The sequence below is a fragment of the Vigna umbellata genome, chromosome 1 (assembly GCF_029865625.1).
Source record: "Vigna umbellata cultivar VRB3 chromosome 1, Vumbellata_1.0, whole genome shotgun sequence".
Taxonomy (NCBI): domain Eukaryota; kingdom Viridiplantae; phylum Streptophyta; class Magnoliopsida; order Fabales; family Fabaceae; genus Vigna; species Vigna umbellata.
The window spans coordinates 21114359-21140230 of NC_142165.1; the positions used below are offsets into that span (position 1 = coordinate 21114359).

At 29.3% G+C, this 25872-nt stretch overlaps 1 protein-coding gene across 2 annotated transcripts; it reads left to right on the top strand.

The window, feature by feature from the left end:
- Positions 1–7157: 7157 nt before the first annotated feature.
- Positions 7158–20677, top strand: LOC124831820 (CHD3-type chromatin-remodeling factor PICKLE-like). Of its 2 annotated transcripts, none has more exons than XM_088100027.1 (33): positions 7158–7322; positions 8646–8793; positions 9024–9164; positions 9336–9488; positions 10271–10408; positions 10492–10646; positions 10863–11024; positions 11409–11635; positions 11735–11830; positions 11944–12080; positions 12155–12367; positions 12487–12594; positions 13665–13715; positions 13819–13918; positions 14135–14277; positions 14403–14512; positions 14832–14970; positions 15071–15240; positions 15434–15500; positions 15575–15697; positions 15920–16029; positions 16109–16190; positions 16697–16897; positions 17145–17274; positions 17377–17482; positions 17581–17655; positions 18243–18304; positions 18610–18686; positions 18870–19000; positions 19279–19633; positions 19824–19866; positions 20078–20151; positions 20249–20677. In XM_088100027.1, the coding sequence occupies exons 2-33, from the start codon at positions 8650–8652 to the stop codon at positions 20414–20416; spliced, it is 4191 nt and encodes a 1396-aa protein (XP_087956153.1). In that variant the 5' UTR covers positions 7158–7322; positions 8646–8649; the 3' UTR covers positions 20417–20677. The 2 variants fall into 2 exon arrangements, with proteins under 2 accessions (XP_087956153.1, XP_087956156.1); XM_088100030.1 differs by having other exon boundaries at positions 17380–17482.
- Positions 20678–25872: the final 5195 nt, after the last annotated feature.

Here is a 25872-nt window from a genome sequence, read left to right on the forward strand (position 1 = left end):
ACTTAACTTTGCAAAATTATTTGATGTGCGTTTAATATACATTATATTTTATTTAATTTATTTTAACTTTATTGTCAATAATATATGCATAAGAGGTAACAAAAAATTAAAACGTTAAAATAAGATTATTATTATTATATCATTTTGTATAGTTTACTTTTAGGATTTTATTTATATGGATTGGTTCTCAAACACGAGCCAACCATTAACAAAAGTAGATGATAATTTTTATATTAGAGAAAGGAATTTAACCCATTTAATACAGGCGAAATACAAGACGGGTTAATATGGAGAGACAAATCCATACTCCCATCGTAATTCCTATTTATGACTTAAGAGAACGTAAGGAAAATACGAAAAGAAAGAAAATAATATATGAAACTGAAACACATTAACACGATCTTTTCTCTCTTGATTTCTCTTCTTAATTTCTCTTCTTGAACTCTCTCTTGGTTTCTCTCTCCTTCTTTCATTTACACGTTCTAATTGTTATATTTAAAAAGATCTTTGATATTGTTTGGGTTCGTTGTTTTGTTTGTTTCTTCATTATTTAAAGAACCCTCGTGGTGGAATGTTTTTCCACATTGAATCATTTAAAATTATGTTTCTAGATTCGCATTTCCCTCTTTTGAATCCTATTAAATTTTACTTTAATTTTTCAAGTTACTTAATATAATGTGGCAATTATACTGGATTTTTTTTTTAAATTTCACAATAGACTTATTTGTTTTTTAGAATCAAAGTAAGTTTATGTTTCGATTCACAATTAAAATAAAATAAAAAACTTATGTTTAATTCGCCTTGATATTTAGAAACCAAAGTGCTATGTTAAAAAATATCAAAGTGAAAATTATTTGATCATATTGTGACTTAGTCAACAAATTATTATGTGAAAAATATTTTTTTAAAATAAAAAATTAGAGAAACTTGCCATAAAACCATAATCAAATATAGTTTCTTCTTCCATGATCTTTCACATTGCTTAGAATTTTCACAAAATTTTCTCCAATTGTTTATTTTAAAAAAATGAAATTCTACGTCACTGAGTTATTCAGACTGTTTTTTTAATTATTATAGGTATATTTAAAAAACATAATTAACATTTATATAATTAACTAAATATAAATATAAATAAACTTAATTTTATTAAAAATATTTAATAAAAATATAATTTTAATAAAAATATTTGTATAACATTTATATATAAATTAAATTTTGTTTGAATTTGAGCAGGAATAAAATTGTTTAATTTTAAAAATAAAATTAAGACTAAATTAGAACAAAATAAAAATATAGGAATTAAATTGAGACTAATGCAATGACACGTGACATGACAATGACACCGGACATGACAATGACACATTGTGAGTGCCACATCACATTACTATTGCCACAAAAAATATTTTTATTTAAAAATATTAAAAAAATATATAAAATATAAATAATTATAAAAATTATAAAAATTACGATAAACTATGTTAGTACGAAACTAATGATAAAAATCTTATTACTTCAATTTTTCACCGTTAAAGTTGCAATTGAAATAAAAAGTAAAAGACCTATTTTTGAAAAAAATCACCAAAAATAAATTAATTATTAAACCTAATAATAATAATAATAATATAATATCTTATCGTAACAACAATATAATAATATAATTAAACTCTGAATATTTATTATATTATGTTAATATGTAAATATTTATTTCAATAAACATATATGGACTATTTTAAAATATTAGACTTAATAAATATTATTAAATGATATTAGACTTAATAAATATTATTAAATGATATTCTTTAGCATACTTGGTAGGTAGAAAAATACATTTGATGTTGATTTAGTTGTTTGAGGGTTGACTTTGGAAATAGTAAATGCAATAAAAGTAGTGAATCTGATTGGGAAATAGAAAAGGTGAGAACATAATCTGATTATCTGTTGAAGTTGGGTTGCGTGAAGCATTAAATAGGTTGATTTTGGAAAGAGCAAATGAAGATTACTCTTTATTTCAAGTTGGGTCGCGTGATCACTCTTTATTTCATGTCGGCTCTCTTCCTTTTCCTTTCCCAACTCTTCTTATATATGCTTCTCCACATTCTTTATTCTTTTCTTTCAAATCTTCCTCAACACCAAACAAACTTAATTCAAAACCTCCACATAATAATTTAATTACACATTATAATATAATATTCCTCAAACATTAAGTACAACTTTTTATATCATATATATAACCAAAGTAATTTCATGTCTTCTCTCTTTGAGGAGTAAAGAACCCTCATAAAAAGTAAATTTATTTTCTCTTGTTTGGAGGATATAAACTTCTTCTCTTTCTATACGAGACACGTCTATATTTGCATGTTCATTAATTGGTCATGCCATGTCACTCTATTTAACTTTTCAAAAAATCATTGGATAGAGCATCCTCTTTTATATCCGTTGATAACCTTTCTTCATAGAATTTAAAAAATTGTATAAATCTTTAATTTATAAGAATATTAACTGCAATATAAAATAAATACTTTCTAATAATGCACATTCTTAATTGAATCACCAAAAATGTAACCGGTCATTATGATATTATTAAAAACATCAAAATAATAGGTTTAATGTTTAAGAAAATGCTTACACAATTACTTTGAAAGGTTGATTTTATTTAATTTTATCATAGTAGCGAAAAAATAATTGTTCTCCTGATTGCATCATATTCTAAAAATAGTGTTTTGAAACTAATCACTCGAAAAATTGCATTAATAAAAAGGAATTTAATTATTCCTAGACTTCAAATTTCATTGTTTTTCCGCAGATAAATTTGGAATTTATAAGGAAAAAAAAGGTTCTTTGCAGCATACGAGACAAACTTTTGATCTGTTTTATCTGTAGCTGTTTTGCAGCACTCTTATCCAATGGCTCCAAGGTGCTCTGCACAATACCACGAGGTGCTCTGCACCATACATAGATAAAAGCAAGAGCGCTCTGCACAATACCAAGAAAGCCAAGATTGATTTTTTCTCGTACCCAATGGCCTCCAAACAGTTTTTGAGTTTCCATAAAAGAAAATGGTTCCATCGTTATCACGCATAAGGACAAGATCAACCCTTGTTGGACGTAAATGGTGGCGGCCAGTGACAGCAGGAGGGCTACAACAGCCGTGACAAAAAGATCACCGATTACAGTGAAAAAAACAACGATATGAAGAACACGAGAACCACAGCAGGAAGAGGTCCAAGGAGAAGAAGAGTGAGAAGATGCTGAGAGAGTGAGGGGGGAAAAAGAGTGAAGGTGAAATAACTTCACATTAACTTAGTCTTCACAGTAATACTTATTATCTCAATTTTAATTTTAACACACGTACAGTTTATTAACTTTGATTGATAAAATTATAATTATGTTAGTAAATAGTAATAATCTACATAACCACACTTTTTATATTAGACTAAATAATATTTTTTCACTGATGTCAACTTTTTGAATTAACAACTCAATAACAATAATTTAATATTATTTATTGATTTTTAATTTATTTATAGTTTGTTGTTTTGAATTCTCCATTTTAATATCTCTTTTATTTTAAATACTAAATCACATACTCTATTTAATCGTTAGATACATAAATGAATTAGCCAAATTCTTAATGGGTTAGTTGATAGCTACCATTAAACTTCAACACAACTGCCACTAGAGTAAATACTAATTAAATTCTATACAATTTTGTATTCACATAAATAGAAGTTTGTAAACAAAAAGTTTTTTCATGAAATAATGTTGAAAGTTTTCCTTTATTAAATTTATCTTCTATTAATGGGATGGTTAACATTTCTAGATAAGTACTAGGTGACTGAAGCTCAACGTTCCCATCATTGCTTACTTTCTACATATCGAATGACCACTCTAAAGAGTGAGTGATCGATCCCTCAAATATCTATTAGGTGATCACATTATAAATTGAACATATTTATAGTACATTTATAAGGTTTTGGACTGTGATTAGGTTTACTCTAAATTAAAAACTCATTTCCAAAACTTATAAATACAAGGGTAAAGTAAAGAAGTAAGTGATTGTATTTACTGTGAATTTAAGACTTTATTGTAATAATCGATTGACCATATAACTGACTTAAGCGTCAGAATGTCTTTGACAAATACTCACCCATGCGGTCTGGAGTTGAAATATTAAGGATATAGGAAAACTTCGTAAAAGAGACCGAAAAATACGTTTGAAGACTTAGAGAAAAGTGTAAATGAGTATTTTGATTGTGATCTGGACCCTATGTCCAAAACCATTCTTATTTATAAGTGTCAATACAGATAGAAATTGTGCTTATTGATCTAATATAGACCTTGATCAAATTTACATGCTTAAAGTCATAAAAAAATTATAATCTTATTGTAGTTATATGCTTCTTGTAACACTTTGTATTGATGTTTCATACATTTCGTTAATCTTTAATTATGTTAGTTTAATATTGTAATCACATCTTTCAAAGCAAAATGTTACTAGCTTAAGTTTAAAAAGCTTAAATTTACTTGATATTTTGTTGCCAGTAAACTCAATTTCATTAATTAATACATTTTACAGTGTATCATATTTGAATTTGGAAAACAACATTAAAATTTATACATCATATAGATTGAAGTTTATCACTGAAATTTTGAATTGAGCCTTTGACATTTGAAATAATTATTTGTATTCGTGTTTCTTTACTTTTTAATAAGAATATTTCATATATTATATCGGTTGAAGGAAACACATAATGGATATATAAGGAAATTATTATCTTCCAATTAATGATTTTCGTCTATCAGAATTATTCAAACTTGAGACAATCAATATTGAAACAAATTAAAACATGAAAAAAGAGGTTTTAACTTAATAAAATGATTCTTCATAACTTGAATTCATGAACTTATTAACAAATACAATCTTCTCTTTTTTCGTATGAGGTCATGTTTTGTAACAAGTCTAATTGTTTTTTAATAAATCTTATTTACCAAATATATATATATATATATATATATATATATATATATATATATATTTTGAAATGATAATATTCTTGTTACACTGTATGAAAATTATATACATCTTAAAACTTGTTCTTAAAAGAGACATACAAATAGTAAATTTATACTACAAAGTGAATATGAATTTTTTAAATACATAAACTTAAATCTAATTAACCTATGTGCGTGTATGTGCATAAATAATTTTAAAGAGTAATTTTTATTTAATCTTTATATTAAAAGAAATTCAAATGTCAGAAAAAAAAACACTTAATGCTTTTCAATGTTTTTGTAGTATAAGGGAAGTGATTATTTCATACACTAATATATTGTTAATAATTTTTCATTTTCTTACCAAAATTAAAAGTTTTACTTTAATAAAATTATTATAATTCAATATGAAGCATTTAATTATTTTTAAAATTAAGCTTTTCATTACAGTAAGATCACATGAAAATTACAAGTAACCTAGTAATCTTGGGAACATGCAACTGTTACCAACATAGTGTAATTTCCTGATTTGTGGCTTCTAACGAATAATAGATTTTGTCGGATTTGCGGCTTCTAACTAGTAATATCTTTTGTCGGGTTTAGTCAAGTCGTTTGAAGATGTCGAGAATATATTAGGGTTTGTACGTGTGAGTGATAAAACCAATACACACGTGTTTATCGTTTATAAATCGACAAGAAAATTCGGCGGCGAAACAGTTAGTTATTTCCTATCTTTCTGTAACTTATTAAATAATAATCTATAGACAACAATGAGGTAACACCAACATACTTAAATATACTTTTTATTATGTGTATTAATTTATATTTTATGTTTCTTTTATTCTTAAGATTAAATTAATTTTCATTATTGTATGATTTTAAAACTGTGAATTTTTTTTTTCAAAGATATTTTGATAATGAATTTTTAACAAAGATCTATACGATATCTTGTTAGTATTATTTTTAAAGTATAATGTACTTGTCCATTTTCTTTTGATATCTTTTATATACTTCAATTGTTTTCTTTTAATAAAAAAACAAATACAAACCTTGGTTTTAGAAGTTTAATTTGTATAATTAATGTTACATTTAATAAACTAATATGTTCCTAGATTTCTTACTTTATCACCTTAACAGTTGTATATATTAATATTATTCATGGCATGAATATATATGGTTTTGTAATCAGAAATATAATTTAATAGTTAGTGTCTTTAAAACAAATTTTTGTGAAAATTTCAGAAAAAAATACAGTATCAAAATTATTGTTGGGTAGATTCTAATAATAATAAAAAAAATATTCAAAATTTTATCAGAAATTGAAAGAACATAATTAATTAACTTTAAACTGTTAAAATTCTCTTAAGGAAACATGTTTTTTAAGGCTAAAAATAATAAAATATCTAATATATAAATCAATAATACTTTTTTATGATAATAATTTATAATTTTTTATTTTGACAACTTTGATAGATATAATTTTAAGTTTTGGATTTACACGATAATAATCATAAACTTATCATATTGTTTAGAATGATTAAATATATTTTTGGTTCTTTAATTTTCAGTAAAAATTAAATTTAGTCAATCTTTTAAGCTTTAGATTAATTTAGTCTTTCGTATTTAGAATAATGTGAATTTAGTCATTTTAACTCAATTTTGTTAAGTTTATTTAAAATTTTAAATATATTTCTATCTAACATTAAAAAAAGTGTCAAACAGTCTAAACAACTCAAATGTTATTATGAAATACAATTAAAACATCAAATGAATTTAATAAAATTTTGTTAAAAAGATTAAACTCACATATTTCTAAAATTGTAGAACTAAATTTAACCAAAATTTAAAAAAAAAACTAATTTTAATTCTCACTAAAAATTAAGAAATAAAAACATATTTATCTCTTTTAAAAATTATCATACACTTTTTAATATGTATATATATTTTATTATTTTCAAAATAAATATATTGACGTGTCGTGAAGAAAGTCACTTCTCCCAAACCCAAATTACTCATGAGCTGTAAAAAATGTTTTCACATATAAAAAAGATACTAATATATAATTACATTGTTTTTTATTATAACCTAATGACTGCCTCGGCCTATTTAAACTCGTCAATGTTACACTCTTTCTACTACATCTAAGCTCTCACTAAGAAGTGAACTTGCTTTGCCTCTTTCTTTCTCTAACTCCTCTTGTATTCAAATCTCTTTCTCTTCCAAATTCTGAAGTTCTGACCAGTTGATATTCACTTTCCATTCTAGCTGGTTGCTGTTAGTTTAGCTACTGCACTCACGTGGTTCAGTTGTTTCTTCCTCTCGTAATTTTGGTTTGTATTATTCTTTGTAACTTTTCAAGACCACTGTTATTGATGTTTATGAATTTTTCTGTGTTCTTGAAAACATCACTACTGATCAACCGTGCATGGCTTCTGATGAGGTTACCTCAGATAGCATACTTGTTTCCCAAGGATCCTCAAATGGACACCTTGATGGTCTTCCGATGTGATTGTTTTTTATTTTATTCTTTTGTTGTTTCCTAGTTTTATCTGAATCATTCTGGTTTGCTTGGTTTCGATTGTTTGTTGATGCTGTTTTTTGTTTTATGGGAATGTATGAATGTATGTGGTCTCAAATGCTGTGTAATTGTGTAAGCAGTCTTGTTTTAGCATTTTTTGCAGGGCTTATCTGAAGTTGAAATGATGATTTTTATTGTTTTACTTGGTGTAGATTAAGCTGTATGTGTATTATTTTATCAGGTGTGTGTATTTGGTTATATGTGTTTGTATATTTATGGTTGATCAGTGGGTGCATGTGCTGTTTTATTTTCTCCTAGGCACTTTTTGGTTATTAATTATTGTCGAGAATGCAGATCTAGTTGAGGCTTTATCTGAATCTAAGCTGAAGAAGGTTTTTTTTTTTTTTTAAAAAAAATTGTTTTATGTTGCTTTTCTTTGTGAGGCTTTATCTGAATCTAAAATGAAGAAGTTTATTTTTAAGTTGTTTACCTTTGTGAAGAGTACACATTGTGTGTATATAGCTGTGTATGATTTATCTGGAGGGTGTATTTTGTTTTCTTTGTTTGCATTTATGATAGATCTGTAGTTTCACTAGCTGCATTTGTTGTTGTCTTTTCTCTTTAAGAATTTTTATGTCATTCAGTTGTCAAGAAAAAATAACAAATTTTTCCTTTTAGAAAGTTCAAATGCATACAAGGGTTGAGATACGATGTTGAAATGGTTGAACCTGGTATTTATTGATCTGGATATGATACCAAAATGCTGAATCTATCTTGTTTCTGCTACTGTGTTCTATTATTTTTATTATATTAACGTAAATGACCTATCATTATTGTTTTGCCCTCCTCTTTTCACTTGCGTTATCGAGAGGAATGAACTACAATCTTACTTTTGATGGAAAAGGAAATAAAAATGACTTTTAACGTTTTCAACTTAAAAAAGACACAAAATCCAATTTATGTGCAACAACTTAGTAATATGATGTGTTTCTGAGGATTTCTTTTTGAAAAATCATGGTTTTGGTATGATAAGATGCATTAAATGTATTTTTCTTTCGATAGCAAGTTGTTTTAAATATTCTATTAATTATTCTGACGTTCTCTCTTAATTATGCATAAATTCTACATTTTTTAGCAAAATGAGTCGTTCGATTCAACTTCGTGAAAGATCGAGTTGCAGACCCCGCTATAACTTTGATGAATCAGACGAGGAAGATCAAGTTATTTTCCATACAGAACATGGAAAATATGCAGAAAATGTGAAAGTTGATGGAACTGATGCCGTAAGTTAGTTCACATTTTTGTGTTAGCAATTTTAATATGATTTAAGGCATTGTGGGAATTGCTCAATCAGTGAATGATAGTTAATGATATTTTGCTGTAAAGTTGTTGATAAATGTAAAAGATGTTTAGAATTCTTTGATATACTATTTTAAGTTCTTAACTTTTTTCTTGGTATTATATATTGTGTTACATATTTCTGCATGCTTATGAGAAAATTCTATCTTAGCAGAATGTGGGCGGCTTGGTTGAAGGTCTTCCTGGAAGCTCCCGTCAAAGGAAGCGAAAAGATGATTCTAACGATTCAGTTGTTCTCCCTAGGAAACGAGGGAGACCTAGAAAAAACACTACGAAATGTGATTCAACTGACACTGTAAGTTGCTTTTTCCCTAAAATTTCAATTTATTTCCTTGATTGATGACAAATGTAGAAGAAGTTTAACAGTGTTTGATATACTATTTGTTCCCTTAAGTTTTTGTTGGTTGATACAAAAAGTTTTCTGGTGTTATTTCTGCTTGCTTATGAGAAAATTCTATCATAGCAGAATGTTAATAGTTTTGCTGATCGGCTTCGTGAAAGATCAACTATAAAGAAGCCAACTTATGTTCTTGACGAGTTAGAAGAAGATGTAGATATTTTCCCCAGCACACATGGGGACCCTACAGAAGGCATAGTCAAAATTGAAAGAAGTGACACTGTAAGATGATTCTTTTTCTTTTTAGGTTCACTATTCTAATCTTATTTAAGAGTTATACTTTTACTTTGATATTATTCAAATAAATTTTAAAATACCAGCACAGTAATCTATAAGTTTGTTTTAATTGCCATGACCACTAGCCCCCTTAGTTGCTAACTCTTCGGATGCTGCTTTAATTGTACCTTAAGGCTGTTTTTAGTTTCTAGAGATCACTTAAATAGAGTTTGCCTATGATTTGGCTAGTTTCTATAAGAAACCTCGTGTAATATGTATATATATATATGTGTGTGTGTGTGTGTGTATATATATATATATATATATATATATATATATATATATATATTTATTTGTATGTTTACATTTACAATTAAAATTTCAGATCTCATGATTATGCTTATTCTACGTAATATATAATCTTGACTATGAAAATATTATGTAAGTATGAAATGCCAACTGATGACATGAAGAGTCAGATAACTTAATTATGATGGTTTTGCCAAGAAAACATGGTAGAACTCATGACAAGTTTAGTAGGATTGCTAAGTGATACAGAAAGGTCTAGTTTTTTTCTTTCTAAACATTTTTCAACCCTAAATTGTCAAGGTAGTACCCCAGTTTGCCATGATTTTCTTACCATGGATAAAACATGTTTTTCATAAATGTTTACTATCTGGGAATAGGTATTATCTATGTTCATTTGATGTTGTAACTTAAAACAAGTAAATGTTTTAGTTTTTCTCTTTCATCTCATGTTTTGACATTTCTTCCCTTCCCAATAATAGAAAGAGAATTCATGTCAAGCTTGTGGAGAACAAGGAGATCTTTTGACATGTGAAACATGCACCTATTCTTTCCATTCTAAGTGTATAATCACACCACTTAAAAGCCTCTTTCCAGATAGTTGGAGGTGCCCTGAATGTGTAAGTCTATGATACCTTAAACAAATGTAATGCTTGAGTGATGGCTTTATGACTGTACTTAAAATTTCTATTTCTTTTTGCAGGTTAGCCCACTCAGTGGTATTGAAAAGATATTAGATTGTGAGATGCGTCCTGTGCTGGCTGCTGAAAGTGATGCACAAAAGTTGGAGTCGAAACAAAATTCTGTCAAGCACTATCTTGTTAAGTGGAAGGGACTCTCATATTTGCACTGCACATGGTAAATTCAATGATTATTTTGTTATTTCATAACTCTATATTCCTTTCTTTGAATCTTGCAGACTTCCTCTCTCTTATTGTATCACTACTGTTGTTATTTTGAATATTTGTTCATTAATTTCTCTTTCGAAACTGCATGTTGATTTTTTATTTGATCTTAATTTATTTACGTATTGATTTATTAGTTGTTCACCAGTTACACCTTTTTTCTCTTTAGGGTTCCAGAAGAAGAGTTTTTGAAGGCTTTCAAGACTCAGCCAGGTCTAAAGATCAGAATAAACAGCTTCCATCGTCGTATCGAATCAGCCAAGAATTTTAACGAAGATTTTGTTGCCATTAGATCCGAATGGACTATGGTTGATAGAATACTTGCTTGCAGGTTCATTCATAAAAAACTTTCATCTTCCAATTTATTCAATTGAAAACTAATACGAGATGAACACATTCCGAACTGTGGACATGATTATGAACATTAAATTATTGAGTCAAATTAATTTATTCCAGAATTATACAGGAAAGAGTGCTGGTTAGGTTTGGTTCAAACTAGTTGTCACTAATTGTTTTCCTCACATTGCCATTATTTCATCACCAAGCTATAACACTAATTTTCTATCTCCGACATTTTAATGAACCATAACTTCAATCTCCCTTCTCTCTCTAATATCACATATTTGTTGTTTACTCATGAGAGAGATCATCGACACTGATCTATGCTGTTCAGTGGCTGAGTGTTTTGAAATTATTTATTTCTTGGAAAATTTAGACAAGGTCATGCAGACGATAAGAAGGCATACCTTGTAAAGTGGAAAGAGCTCCCGTATGACGAGTGCCACTGGGAGCTTGAATCAGATATTTCTGCTTTTCAAGCAGAAATAGAAAGATTCAACAACTTTCAGTCTAGAACAAGGAGGGTTTTGGATGCTTCTGCATCAGAAAATCTGCAGAAAGAATTTCTTCCGTATGAAAGCAGCCCCCAGTTTCTTTCAGGGGGTATGTATTTTGATTATTCCAACAATACTATGCATCTTATTATTTATTCAGATTTGGACTAACTTAATCAATTGATTTCATATTCATGCACAAATGAAGGTTCACTGCATCCATATCAACTTGAAGGATTGAACTTCTTACGATTTTCATGGTCCAAGCAAACTCATGTTATACTTGCTGATGAAATGGGACTTGGTACTTAATATCTGTTATTCCCTTCCCTTATATTTGTCTCCCATCACTTTATTCTTAAGTTGGAGAGTTTGAAACAGCAGTGTCATCTTAGTGGTTGAGTTTTTCTTTTTCAGGAAAAACCATTCAGAGCATTGCGTTTTTAGCATCGCTCTTTGAAAGTAACGTTTCACCACACTTGGTGATTGCTCCCCTCTCCACGTTGCGAAACTGGGAGCGTGAATTTGCAACGTGGGCACCTCAGATGAATGTTGTAAGTATATGTGATTCCTTAGTTGTATTTCCATGTATGTGTTTATTCTTCTGAGTGGATGTTGGTTTGTGCAGGTTATGTATTTTGGATCTGGCAACGCTCGTGATTTGATACGAGAGTATGAGTTTTACTTTCCCAAGAACCAAAAGGGGTTCCAGAGGAAGAAATCTAAACAGCTTGTTGATGAAACCAAGCAAGGAAGAATAAAGTTTGATGTTCTTTTGACATCATATGAGATGATAAATTGTGATTTATTAGCACTAAAGCCCATAAAGTGGGAGTGCATGGTACACTTCTGCTCATCATTGAAGTTCTAGAATCATAAAAATGAATTTGTTATGCCTCTTGTTTTGATTTTTGCTTCTGTCAATAATGTGGAGAAATGGATTTCTATATCTGAATGCAGATAGTTGATGAGGGTCACCGTCTGAAAAACAAAAATTCTAAGTTGTTTTCTTCGTTGACCCAACTTTCCAGCAAACATCGTGTGCTTTTGACTGGAACTCCTCTTCAGGTATATTTAAACTGATGTACGATGATTTACTTATGATGTCTTGAACTCTTTTAACGACATAGGTTCATTTGAAATTGTCTGGTTTGTTTTGTTTAATGTCTAGAAAGAATGTGAGTCTTGTGATTAAAGTGAAGAATTTTATTTTCTTATAGTCATTCATGCCTTAGTGGATGCAATATTACACACACATAAACACTAAAATAGAGTAGATATAATAGAAAAACTAAAAAACCTGTACACAAAACAATAAGTGAAAAAACACACTAAAAACAACAGCAAATATAAATAATAAAAAACTACGTAAAGAATTATTTTATTGGCTCTTTTATTTATTGAAATAAAGAATTATTTTCTGGATAAAAATTACATAAATTATATTTTCTTCATTTGTAATAATAAAACCATTAAAAAACTAACCTGAAACGAATAAGATTTTGAAGATTTTTTTTTTAATTATTGTAAAGATATTGAGAATACTTGTATTCTAATAATGTTCTATTTACAACAATAGTGTTTTTCCAACAATAGAAACTTTATTTAATGTTTGCATTATGTTTTTATCTTTTTTATTATTTTTGAACTCTTCATTGTTTATAACATTGTTTTGAACCCTTGAATAAGTTGGTTAATTGTTGGATGTTTTAAACAAATGAATATAGTTATGTGTTTTTTGGAATGTACCCATATATCTATAATATGTATGCAATGGATTTTGGGCTCTAAAACCATTATGAAATCTGGTTGAAATCCCTCTTCAGCCTTGAACTCACAATTTATCTCATCTTTTCTTCTAATTTTATCACTAAACCAACCTTATATCTCCCTCGCATGCTTTTGTATATATGGACATGTTCTTTTCTTTTGTTCATCTTTCACACAAAAAGTATATTATATATAATAACTATTCTTCTGCGTACTGCTTTTGTTTTTGTTATAGTTCTCCATCAGCAATTCTTATATAAAGTGCATGACTAGCTTTTACTATTTTTTTGGCTTATGGTGCATGCATTGAATATTTTCATTGGAAGTTGAATCCTATTTGACAGCACACCTTGTTCTATGCTTTTCAGAACAATTTGGATGAACTTTTTATTCTGATGCACTTCCTTGATGCTGGAAAGGTTTGTAAGAAGATTTATATATTTTAAGAATTATGATGAGTGAGTTTTTTAATATATTGATGATACTAAGGAGTAGCTTATGATTTTGTTTGGATTGTGGTAGTTTGGAAGTTTAGAGGAGTTTCAGGAAGAATTTAAGGATATCAATAGAGAGGAGCAGATTCTGAGACTACATAAAATGTTGGCACCGCATCTTTTGCGAAGTATACATCTATCCTTGTTCTTCAATAATTTGCATATTTAACCTCATTTCAATGTTAGGATTATTTCCTACGCTCAACATTTGTTACCTAGTATTCATTCTATTGAATCAGTGTTTTTTCCTATCATTTTCTGTTGTCTTCTTTTGTGTTCCTTGCACGGTCCAGTTACTGGTTATCAAATCTTTAATAAAATATAAATTACTTATGCCATTGCAGGGATGAAGAAAGATGTGATGACAGAACTACCTCCAAAAAAGGAACTTATTTTACGTGTTGAATTATCCAGTCTGCAGAAAGAATACTACAAGGCAATTCTGACTCGGAATTATCCGATATTAACCCGCCAAGCTGGTGTACATGTAAGATTCACTTTTTGATGAACTGAACTTTTTGAAGTTATATATTCTTGACTTTAACTTCATAAGAATGAAATTGAACGTGTCAGTAATATTGTTCTCATGTGTTTCGTATCCTTTTAATTCAGATTTCTCTTATCAACGTTGTTATGGAACTGCGTAAGCTCTGCTGCCATCCCTTTATGTTTGATGGATTTCAACCTGATCTTAATATTAATGATGAAAAAGCTCCACTTGAGTAAGCTCTTATTCTATATTTCTATATACTATCTGAGTGCCATTATCCGTTTGAAACATTGTTTTTTTTATTCTTAATCAAAATAAAGAAAGGTACAACTACGTGTATCAATCATATGCAGCATTCTTAATACAATAAAAAGAAAAAGGAAATACAAAAGTTAGTGTTGAATCGGTTTTGTATGAAGTTTATAATTGTTAACTTTTACAGCTAAAGTATTTAATTTTCTTGAGTTTAAAGTCATTAACATTGACATCTTTTGTTGGTTAATATTAAGGTTTTGTTACTATTATTATTTTCTTTCTTTTCTGTTTCATAGCCACTTGCTTGAATCCTCCGGGAAGTTGCAACTGTTAGACAAGATGATGGTGAAACTTAAAGAGCAAGGTCATAGAGTCCTTATATATTCCCAATTTCAGAAAATGCTGGACTTGCTTGAAGATTACTGCTGTTACAATGTAAGCCAGTTAGTATTTTAGTTTTGTTTATTCAGAATTTGCACAAGTTTGTATTTTTTGTATGATATTGAATTTGTTTTCTTTGTCTTTTAAACATTAGAATTGGCAATTTGAGAGGATAGATGGGAAGGTTGGAGGAGCTGAAAGACAAGTAAAGATAGATCGGTTTAATGCTGAAGATTCTTCAAGATTTTGTTTTCTTCTTTCTACAAGAGCTGGGGGATTAGGGATAAACCTTACTACAGCGGACACAGTCATTATATATGACAGGTGGAGCTTTACATTTTTCAACATTTCTTTTCCTTTTTTTTTCTAGATTACATACTAATAGAGTAGTATAATGTTCTTATATATCCTTTCTTTTTAAGCTGATTTGGTATCTGTGAAAGTTTTCTGTTGTTTATCGTTTATTTTAGTTCAATAATTTTTTCCTGCGACTTACTGATTCGACTGGCAACTACAGTGATTGGAATCCTCATGCTGATTTGCAAGCCATGGCCCGGTCGCACCGCCATGGACAAAAAAAGAAGGTTGGGGTTGTTTTTCATTAATATGTAGGCGATTTTTGTTGACATGAAAGGTCACAGTAGTTCTGCTGTTGTAGGTGATGATTTATAGGCTCATAACAAGAGGAACAATTGAAGAAAGGATGATTCAAATGACAAAGAAGAAAATGGTGTTAGAACACCTTGTTGTAGGGAGGCTACAGGCTGAAAACATTAAGCAGGTAAATTAAAAGAAGGAAAGAAAGGAAAGGGGAGTGTTAAGTTATTAATTCCATTTCATTCCAGTGTTTTGATTTTGAGTATGAAATATGCAGCATTTTGTTGAACATATTAACATCAAATGTTGATTAGTTTGAATTCCTGACGATGAGTTTAGCTATGTCCAATTAAAAATTAATATTTATGAAGTTTTGGTTGTAACTATAATAACTGATTGTGAGTAGGAAGAGTTAGATGATATCGTAAGGTATGGCGCAGAGGAGTTATTTGCTGATGAAAATGATGAGGCAAGCAAGTCTCGTCAAATTCATTATGATGATGATGCTATAGACAGGTAATAAAAAGCTTTGATTCTTGGTGTAAAGTATGGTTAGATTTCAAAGAATTTAATTTCATTTTCCTCTTTATAATAGATTGCTGGATCGTGATGGAGTTGGAGGTGAAGATGCTGGTTTGGATGGTGAAGATGAAGATGGATTTCTGAAGGCTTTTAAGGTTTATTCTATCATATAATTTGCATATGCTTTTGTGCTCCCACTCTTTGTTCTATCTCAACTGCTGCACTTTCAAAAACTTTCAAAGACAAACTTGGATACATATATCTCATTCAAAAGAAATTGGTAGTAGTCTATGCCTCTATAAGTTTGCATAAATTTGTAGTAGTCTATGCTTTTGTGATCTTTCAATTAAAATCCTTTTGTCTAAGTGATAGAGTTAAGCTCAAGAATTTCTATATTCCATAAATAACTTCCACTTGTTGATGCATGTCTGCTGATACTAAACAATAAATGTCATCTGTCTCTATTTGTTGATGCTAATAACTGGTCTAATTAAAAAACACAACAATCTCATACATAAATCATAACTGTCTTTTGTTGGAGGAGCATTCAACCTCTCTTACTTTCCATTTTCTCTTCATCTGTAAAATAATTGCTCAGAATCTCCTTGCCCCATTCTTTCGGATTCTTTGCTTTATTGACTTGACATATTTTATGCTGAAGGTGGCAAATTTCGAATACATAGACGAAGTTAAGCCAGCAGAGGAGGTGGCACAAAAAGAATCAAAGGAGAATCAATTCTCTGCTGCCAATTTGAAGAAATCAGCTTACTGGGATGGCTTGTTGAAAAAAGGATACGAACAGTGTAGAGTAGAGGATCTAAATGCCTTAGGCAAAGGGAAGCGAACCCGCACCAAATGGCTGGTAAGTCAAGCACGAGTTTTTCTGCTAACAAGTATTAATTGGAGCGAAAATAGTTTTTACTGGTCCTTATTTAATAAGTTGATGTGTGATTACATTCAATTGTTCTAATACTGGTTTCGATTCCAAGGACTACACGCCTAAAATATGAGAATTTTTTCCTTTTCAATTTTTGTTTCTTATTTTAGTTGTGTATTTAAGGTATTATCTTGTTGATGATTTTCCCAATTCCCCTATGATTTCTCTCTAGGGGGAAGGTTGTAGTAATTGGGGAGATATAAGCTCCGATGGTGAAGATTATGAAGCGGATCATAGTGAAGATGATTCAAATTCATTTGAGACTCCTCCTACTAGAAGGTTGCAGAGAAAGAAATTACGCGGTACATATCAGCATTTACTTTTTCAATATTGATTGTTAGTAGTGATGGAATTTCAATATCTGTCCTTGATTGTGATGTTAATTTTCTTTTACTCATTTACAGCAGAGAGCCCAGAGCCACTTCCTTTAATGGAAGGTCAAGGAAAATCGTTGAAAGTACTTGGTTTTAGCCAAAATCAAAGGGCTGATTTTCTTCAAATTTTGATGAGGTTATATCCTGATTGTTGGTTATGGTCATGTATAGTCTCTTTTAACCTTGTTACATATAGATATTTGTTGTTAATCTCATTTGGCGAATCAATTACAGGTTTGGGGTTGGTGATTATGATTGGAAAGAGTTTGCTTCCAGGATGAAACACAAGAGTTATGAAGAAATCACGGAGTATTAATCTGACATTTTCCATTTACTTTTTGCATAATTTAATGCTATGCTTGTTTTTAATGCTATTGATCTTGAACCTTTTATTGTATCCCTTTTTCTTTGAGGGGGGAATTATATGACAATCGAACCCATATGAATACTATAATTGTGGCATTTAATGATAAGAATATTGTGTATATGTATACTCAGGTAACAAAATAACAGTAACATGATAGTATTGCTTACTTGTTGATTGTTTCTGCATAATAATACTCGTGTGAACTGCATGTGAAGTTCGATTCAAAGCTAATTTATTCTCATGCAATTCCATCAAGTTTTTGCATTCCTTCTTGTGTGATTGTTTTCGTTGAAAACAGTCTGTCTAAAACAGCATTCATCGATAAATAAAGTAGTATTTTGATCCTTAAGTACAACCAATCATATTTGTGGTCTTCCATATTAGTATTTGACTTACAATTTATTATATGTGCGTAAGTTTTTTTATAATCTTATTACTTTTCACATATTTGAACATTATTTGATAATCTATTTGTTGTCTTTATGTGATCTTCATTACTTGTCAGTAAATACTCATACCTTTTGAACAGGTATGGCAAACTTTTTTTGTCTCATATTGCAGAAGATATTACTGATTCACCAACATTCACAGGTACTAGATTCTTAGTGGTCTGATATTTTGTCAGTTTCTTTCGTTATTCTCCCGTGTGCTTTCAGTTTACTAATTTTCATTCTCTGCTCGTTAGATTTCATGAGAAAGTTAAGAGTTTTGTGAAATCTTTGATATTTGATATCTGCTCAGTTCTTACAAAGTTTTTTTGCCAGTTGAGGAATAGTTATTTACCGCTAGATCACATATGAGGTTTACTCACATGAATTTTTTTAACCAATCACATGTATAGTTACATGATACAGAGTAATTTATAACTCTAAATACTGATTATAATGTGTCTTTAGATGGCGTTCCAAAAGAAGGACTTCGAATACAAGATGTACTTGTAAGGATTGCACTTTTGAATTTGATATCAGAGAAAGTAAGTTTCTTTATTTTTTATTGCTTGTGTTTAGCATACTATTCGGGCATAATTTATTATCTCTAGTGTTTTCATTGCTTTTTCTGTTTTCTATTTCGTTGAAAGGGTGGGGAGTATGTTTTGGAAGTTAATTCTACCTCTAGCTGATGAATATATTCTTTATCTTTGAATGTGGTATGACAGGTGAAGTTTGCATCAGAAAATCCTGGACTTGATCTTTTTTCAGCTGATATCTTAATACGCTACCCACGTTTGAAGGGTACAAATTTCTGGAAGACGGAGCATGATTTAGTGCTGCTGCAGGCCGTGTTGAAGTAAGTTTTAGCAGATAATTTTCCCTGCCTTTGCATGTCTTTGAAATGCCTCTCTCTTCGAATTTAAATAATTTATTGTGAAAGATGTTCCCAGTTCCAACAGCATGTTATGAAACCATGAAAGAGTTTTTTAGGCTTGAATACCATAAATTTGTACTGTACATTAATGTTGGTATTTCCATTTCATTTTACGACTTGTGAGACAAGAATTTTGGAAGAATGTATTTTGCTGTGCTGCAATGGTGTAACTTTTATTAACCTGATTCTTTTCTGTTAAGGCATGGCTATGCAAGGTGGCATGATATTATTAAGGATAAGGATCTGAAGATTGAGGAGGTCATCTGTCAGGAGTTGAATATTCCAGTTGCAGATGTATCAGTTCAAGTACAGTCTGACTCACGAAAGCTCTATGGTCCAAATATCACAAATGTGGAGTCTAGCACGAGCTTCAAGAAATCTAAGCAGAGTGATTTGTGTGGTTCCAGTGATCGTGGGAAGCAAACGCAGTCGCATCGTAAATCCGTCACGTGGGATCAGAATAAACAAATCCATAGAGCACATATTGAGTTTATCAAGAAAAGGCTTCGTCTCTTGGAAACAGGTCTCACCGCTGAGTGCCAGAATGAACGCTTAGTAAGTGCATTAGGTTCCATGCTACACAACTTATTTTGATGCTGAAGTTTTTTTCTGTTCCGAATTCGTGGATTCAACCTCAAAATGTTTGTTGATCATGCTTATCAGTTAGTTGTGTTGGATGGAGTTGAGTCCTAAGTCCAAATTGTAAAAATTTCTTGCCTTCTGACTACCTTATGAACTTGTGCAGAGTGATCTCAGAGCAAATGAGGAAGAAAACAAACTATTTAAAGGCAAGTCCACGCGTGTTAATGTAAACAAAGTATATCGGTTTTGACACTAACGAGGAGGTGGATGATGGTCGTCTGCATCCACTCCATCAAATAATTTACTGTGCTGTCCTATCCATATTCTGTTTGGGAATAATTCTTTTACTATGATTTCTTGCTGCTATCTGCATGCCCAAGACAAAGAATTGATTTTAGCTCTTCCACTTTTCTGCAGATAATTTTGAAATGTATCATTACTTATATGATTTTGATGCAGATCGTCTGCAACTAGTGTATCTTTTCAATGAGGTAGAAATACATTTGTTTCACTGCGTGATGTAACAGAGGGTAGGAAACAGTTTTGTGCTGAGTATGTTACCAACTATCTATCCCTTTATTTTGGCAGATGTGGCACACTGTGGAGGGCAGCCAAGCCGGTTTTGAAGAAACGGCAACAGAAGAGCAACAACGCAGAGCTATTAGGAACTTGGGTCAAATCCAAAGCATTTCTGCAGATATCAAAGAACTTCTACATTGTGAGACACAGGAGACAGAAGATGTTCTAACAGATTAAATACATTATCACAGACTGGAGTTGATGGCCCTGAAGAAGTTAAATGCAAAGCTAAAGATTTGGTTATGGAGTTTTGTACAGGAGATGGGGAACTGATATCCAAATGCTAGGAATTGTACTAATATTAATGGCCAAACAGAAATTTGTTGTACTTTGGTTTTTTAGAGGATGTGATATTCTTTGAGGACTAAAACACAACACCTTGTAGACAGATTTTGTTGTACTTTGTAACGTGCAAATCTCAGATCTCATTGTTTATTCGATTCATTGTGCAGAAATATTGATTATAGACTTGTGTTCTAGAGAGACCTCTTAATCCAACAGTATAAATTGAAAGTTGTAATCACCACTCTATCGACTCTTTGTAACAAACTAAGCTTTGGATATCACAGGATTCAATAATTCATTATAAGACTAATTATGGAACTTTGCATGTTCTTTGTGATGAAAAAAGTCCTTAACAAAAGCCTACAAGTTCATCACATTTCCTTTTCATATGCATCACAAAAATGATTGTAATATTTAAATTAATTAATAACATTTTGACAGATAATTAAGCAAGTATTGATTCTCAATTTTGTTACTTAACATTAACGATTTTTTTATATGTTCAGTAATAAAATTGAAATCTCTCGTTGACAGTTAAAAGTGAGTAAAAAATGAAGAATTACAAAAAAGAAAAATAAAAAACCGAGTCAATATACGGTCGGTGGTCATTGAATGGAATGTCTTTCATTTTATAGAAGATATCTTATTGTTAGATTGATTTTAGTGTCTCATCTTTTTCTCTCCATCGATGAAATAATTTATAAAAGTAGAATCATTGAACGTTATGGTCATTAGTGACCATCCTTCTCATCCGCTCATAAAGTAGATAGTGTTTCACAAAGAATGTCAATCCTCCATTATGAATATTGTCTGTTTAATATCATGTTTTGAACAATCTTTCTTTTTATAAACATTTTTATTAGAAATAAATAAATAAAAATCATATTCCGAAAAACTTGGCAAAATGGTGGTTTCTACAAATTTACTAGCTCGTCTATAAAAACTATAATTTTAGTAAATAAATAAATTGATTTAATTTTTTATTTTGCTCTTATAAAGGCTTAAGAATCATGGTAGTTTAAACTTAACGCAAGAGTGAAAACTTACTCCTATAGCTTGGCATCTTCGTAAAACCTAGGGATATTATAATGCATATATGATGAGAATATAAGAGAACCAAAAAACAATATAGAGTTATGAGAATCGCTAATTAAATATATAGTTTATTTAAGCATCAAGAACGTACGCTTTGATTCCACGATTGGTAGATAAAAAATGTGGCTATGTATGAGGACATAGGAGTGCATGTCAAGACTCCATTTTGTTCATTATAAACATATACTAATTTCAATCTATAAATATTTCATCTCATATTTATTTAAAATTTATTCTACTTTTAACTTTTTATGGCATTCATATACATTATTTAATGTAAAAAAGTAGTAACGGAACTATGTTGGGAATTGAAGTGTTTCCGAACCCTCTGATTTTTTTATAGGTTAAATATTAACGCAATATTTTGGATAATATTTCTCATTTTAATATTAATAAGTGAGTAAATTATAGATGCATTTAACTAATATATATATATATATATATATATATATATATTGTTGTAAATAGTTTTTATTTATTTTATACACAATTTTTTAATTGAAAAAATTATTAAATTAAAAAAAACAGTCATATCAGAAAAATAGTTTAATTTAAAAAAAATAAAAATTTAAAAGGGAAAATTGATAAAGTAATTATTTTAATTTAAAAAATTATTTAAAAAATAAATATAAACATAAAAAATATAATTCTTTTTATATATAGATATATTTAAAAAGTAAAATTAGAAAATAAATACAAACACAAAAAAGAGAATCTCTTTTATATCTATATATATATATATATATATATATATATATATATATATATATATATAAGATTGTGATAAAAATAAATTTTGGAGGTTTAATAAATTAATGATGAATAATTATAAATCTATTTAATAATAAATTAAACAAAAAGACATAGGAGATTATATTATATATAAGATGAAAAAAATAAGGATTCTATAAACTTTAATTATTAAAATTATTGTTATTAGATTTTATTTAACAGCTAATAGTCTATCTTATCTTTTTGTCTTACATAATACGAGATGTGAGGACCAGTAAACTTTTACATTGTGTTCTTACATTATTTATATAGTAAGCTAATTTGTTGTTCAAATTTGGATCTTGATAGATACAAAAATTATTCAGAATTTATTATATTTGTTAGAAACAAATTTTACCAAATATGAAATGATACAATTAAAGATGCAATTAGAGCATCTTTTTTATATGTTTAACAACTTTTTAATTTTAGACAATTATGTCATTGGTTGTCAAATACTAGAAAAACACAAATTTATCTTCTTGAAAATACTTTTATTTTCATTGTTTAATTTCTTTCTACTACATTCACGGTAGAACAATCTTTTTTCATCTAAAGAATATGTTTTGCTGGAATATGATTTTTTAACTAATTGTTGAAATGTTTAACATAAATTTAATTATGAAATATTTATGTGATGCATTAACAAAAATGTTATCAAATTTGGTATCGTTATCAAGAATCAAATTCGGATTACCCGTGTGATAAGCGAGAATATTTATTATTATATTATAACAACATCAAATTTATAATGTTGTTATTAATACTATCAAATTTGGGATCATTGTAATATATTGATAAGTATTCTTGACTATAACGTCGATAATTAGATTTGATTTTTTACAATGGCGTCAAATTTAATAACCATTATCCTAATATAATGATTATAACAAATTTTACTTTGAACATTAATAATTTTCATGTAATATTTTTTATTTTTTAACAATAATTACAAATATAATTAAAGATAAACAAATGAGAATGTTAGACAATATATAACTCTACAAATAAATAAATAATATACTTTCAAAAAAACTAAAAAAATAATAAATACATAATTCAGTACAATAACATAACATGAAGTGTGAAATGAAGGTATTAAAAGGTTTAAAGAATAATTCTAATATATTTTTTTAAAATGTAACGTAACATATAATATCTTAACACTTCGATATGTGTGTTAATTTTAGCTTAAATCAATGCCTAAATGACTCGTGGAATTTTATTAAGCAGATAAAGACGTAGCAAGGCAATGCAATGAAACTATATATGACAAAGAAATGGAAGGATGAGAAAAAGTACATACTTTATAAAACAAAAACTAAAAACCAGGGAAAAACAACATGTTTATAGAGTAAGTATAAAGACAAGGCTACTAAAATTCAAACTTCTTTTAATCATATTTTTAAAATTCAAACTTTAAACTCACTAACAACAAAATGTTTGCTACATAGGTTTTTCAAAGCCAAAAAGGCCGCATACGTTCTCTAATTTAAAAAGTCTTTCTCCAAATTTGTCATAGGTTTCTGTCTAACGTTAATTTGATGAGCACAGATGAAAACAATGTTTTCTTACTTTGTGAAAATGTTCCAATACATGACAAAAACTTAAATGAGGAATTATATAGATGGTGCATGCATGGTGAAGCCAGGTATATATATATATATGTGTGAAAATGAAGTTGCAGAGTATGTATGGTTGTTGAAATAGCAAAGTAAAGGATTGCATGCCATGGAAGGTGAATAATGAGAGTATTATATAAATTATTGGAAGAGTAGGAAAAGAAGAGCTGGGAAAGAAAGGATAGAGAATAGGGAAATTAAGAAAAAGAAAGTGTAAAGCTAAGTAGCTGGAAATGAGGGAAATGCTGTTAAAGTGAGGGACAAGAAGACAAGGCCTGGGCTTGAAATGCACGCATGTTTTTCCTACTAACCCTAAACCCTCTCTATCTCAGACACGACAACCTCTTTTCCTTTCTTTCGACTCACCATTTCTTTTCACTAACACAATGTTTCCTTCCCTTTTTCTTTATTGCGTGCCTTTTCTTATTGCCATTCTTTTCTGTGACCTTTATCAATCTTTGTGTACACATTATACAACCTCTGTCTTTTTGCAACGAACCACCTAAAGCGCCTACTCACTCTTCCAATCTCCACCTCTTCCTTTTAAATTCTTCTTCCCAACTGCTTCTAAAATTACTCTTGCATCTCTCATTCTTTTATATAATTCTTACACTGCCCACATTCACCACAACATAAACTGCTTCCACAATCAACAACCATCACGATTCTTTATAATCACAGTTCATTATGAGTTATAACGACACTTACACAATTAAGGACACCCCATTAAAAAATACTTAGAACTTCAATCGAAAAGTTTAATATGTTTTTGGAACTAAGTAACTTAACCTAATATTCTTGGAAAATTGACATTTTGTAGTTTATTAGGGTTTGGTTGAATAATTTAGACCTAGTTTGAAAGAATTCAAAACTATTAGCTTGTGAAAAACTTATTAGTTGAAGTACTATTTTTTTTTTAATTCACTAAAAATGTAATATAAACATTGGGTATTGGTTAAATAAGGGACTTCCTGAAATAATTGAGGTATATAAGTTGATTTGAATTCATTTGATAAACTTAAATTATTTACCCTTATATTTATTTTATTTTGTATAACTACTTATTGATATGTTCAATATTAAGATTAATCACACGAGAGCTTTCTCCATAAGCCTCAACTAAGAGATATTGATGAAATAATATTTTTTTATCGTCACTAAAAAAAGTATATGCAGGAAGATCATAAACTGTTTCCACTAGCTTAATTAAACTGTTACCTTCATTTTTTTTCTTGATTGTGCAGCTTGTATCATATGTATCGCAGCAAGTAGTTAGTAAATATGTATATAGATAATATACCTCTTGAAATACCTGAAATTTTGAGGCTTGGTTAAAGTTATTACAATTTACACATGTGCCTGAGATGCCTAGTACGTATGATCATTTTCAAAACTCATGAAAACAATAAAATGACACGAGGGATAGGAGAGGCTCATCTTGAAGCACATTTATCATAAATTCATCAGATCAAATTTGAAACCTGGCCTTTTTTTTCCTTTTAAGATAGCCATTTTATAAGTAAAGATTTTAATATACACTCCTCTTTATGACAGAGAAAAGCAAAAATGAAACCAAAAAACCAGGGCTGATTATGTTAGAGAGCGTTGATTAAGGTCCCACAGAAAAGATAATGAAAGTTGATGTTAGCATCATATAGAGGGACAGGTAGTAGGTCACTTTCAGCTACAGTGGGAGCCAGATCATACACCAGAATTCCTCCTTTTCTACACAACACTACAGTACCATGCATAATATTAAGTAGTCAGAAAGAAGATATGCCTCTACAACACTAAATTAGCATTAACATTATTCTCATTAGTCAGTTCACAATGTTTAAAATATAACCACCCTCAACATGC

What these genes read in the sequence shown, in the direction of transcription:
- LOC124831820 (XM_088100027.1), top strand. Translation starts at nt 8,650, where the DNA reads ATGAGTCGTTCGATTCAACTTCGTGAAAGATCGAGTTGCAGACCCCGC. An exon ending in GAACCCGCACCAAATGGCTG is followed by an intron (nt 16,898 to 17,144) that starts GTAAGTCAAGCA and finishes ATTTCTCTCTAG; the next exon opens with GGGGAAGGTTGTAGTAATTG. An exon ending in CTGCTGCAGGCCGTGTTGAA is followed by an intron (nt 19,001 to 19,278) that starts GTAAGTTTTAGC and finishes TTTTCTGTTAAG; the next exon opens with GCATGGCTATGCAAGGTGGC.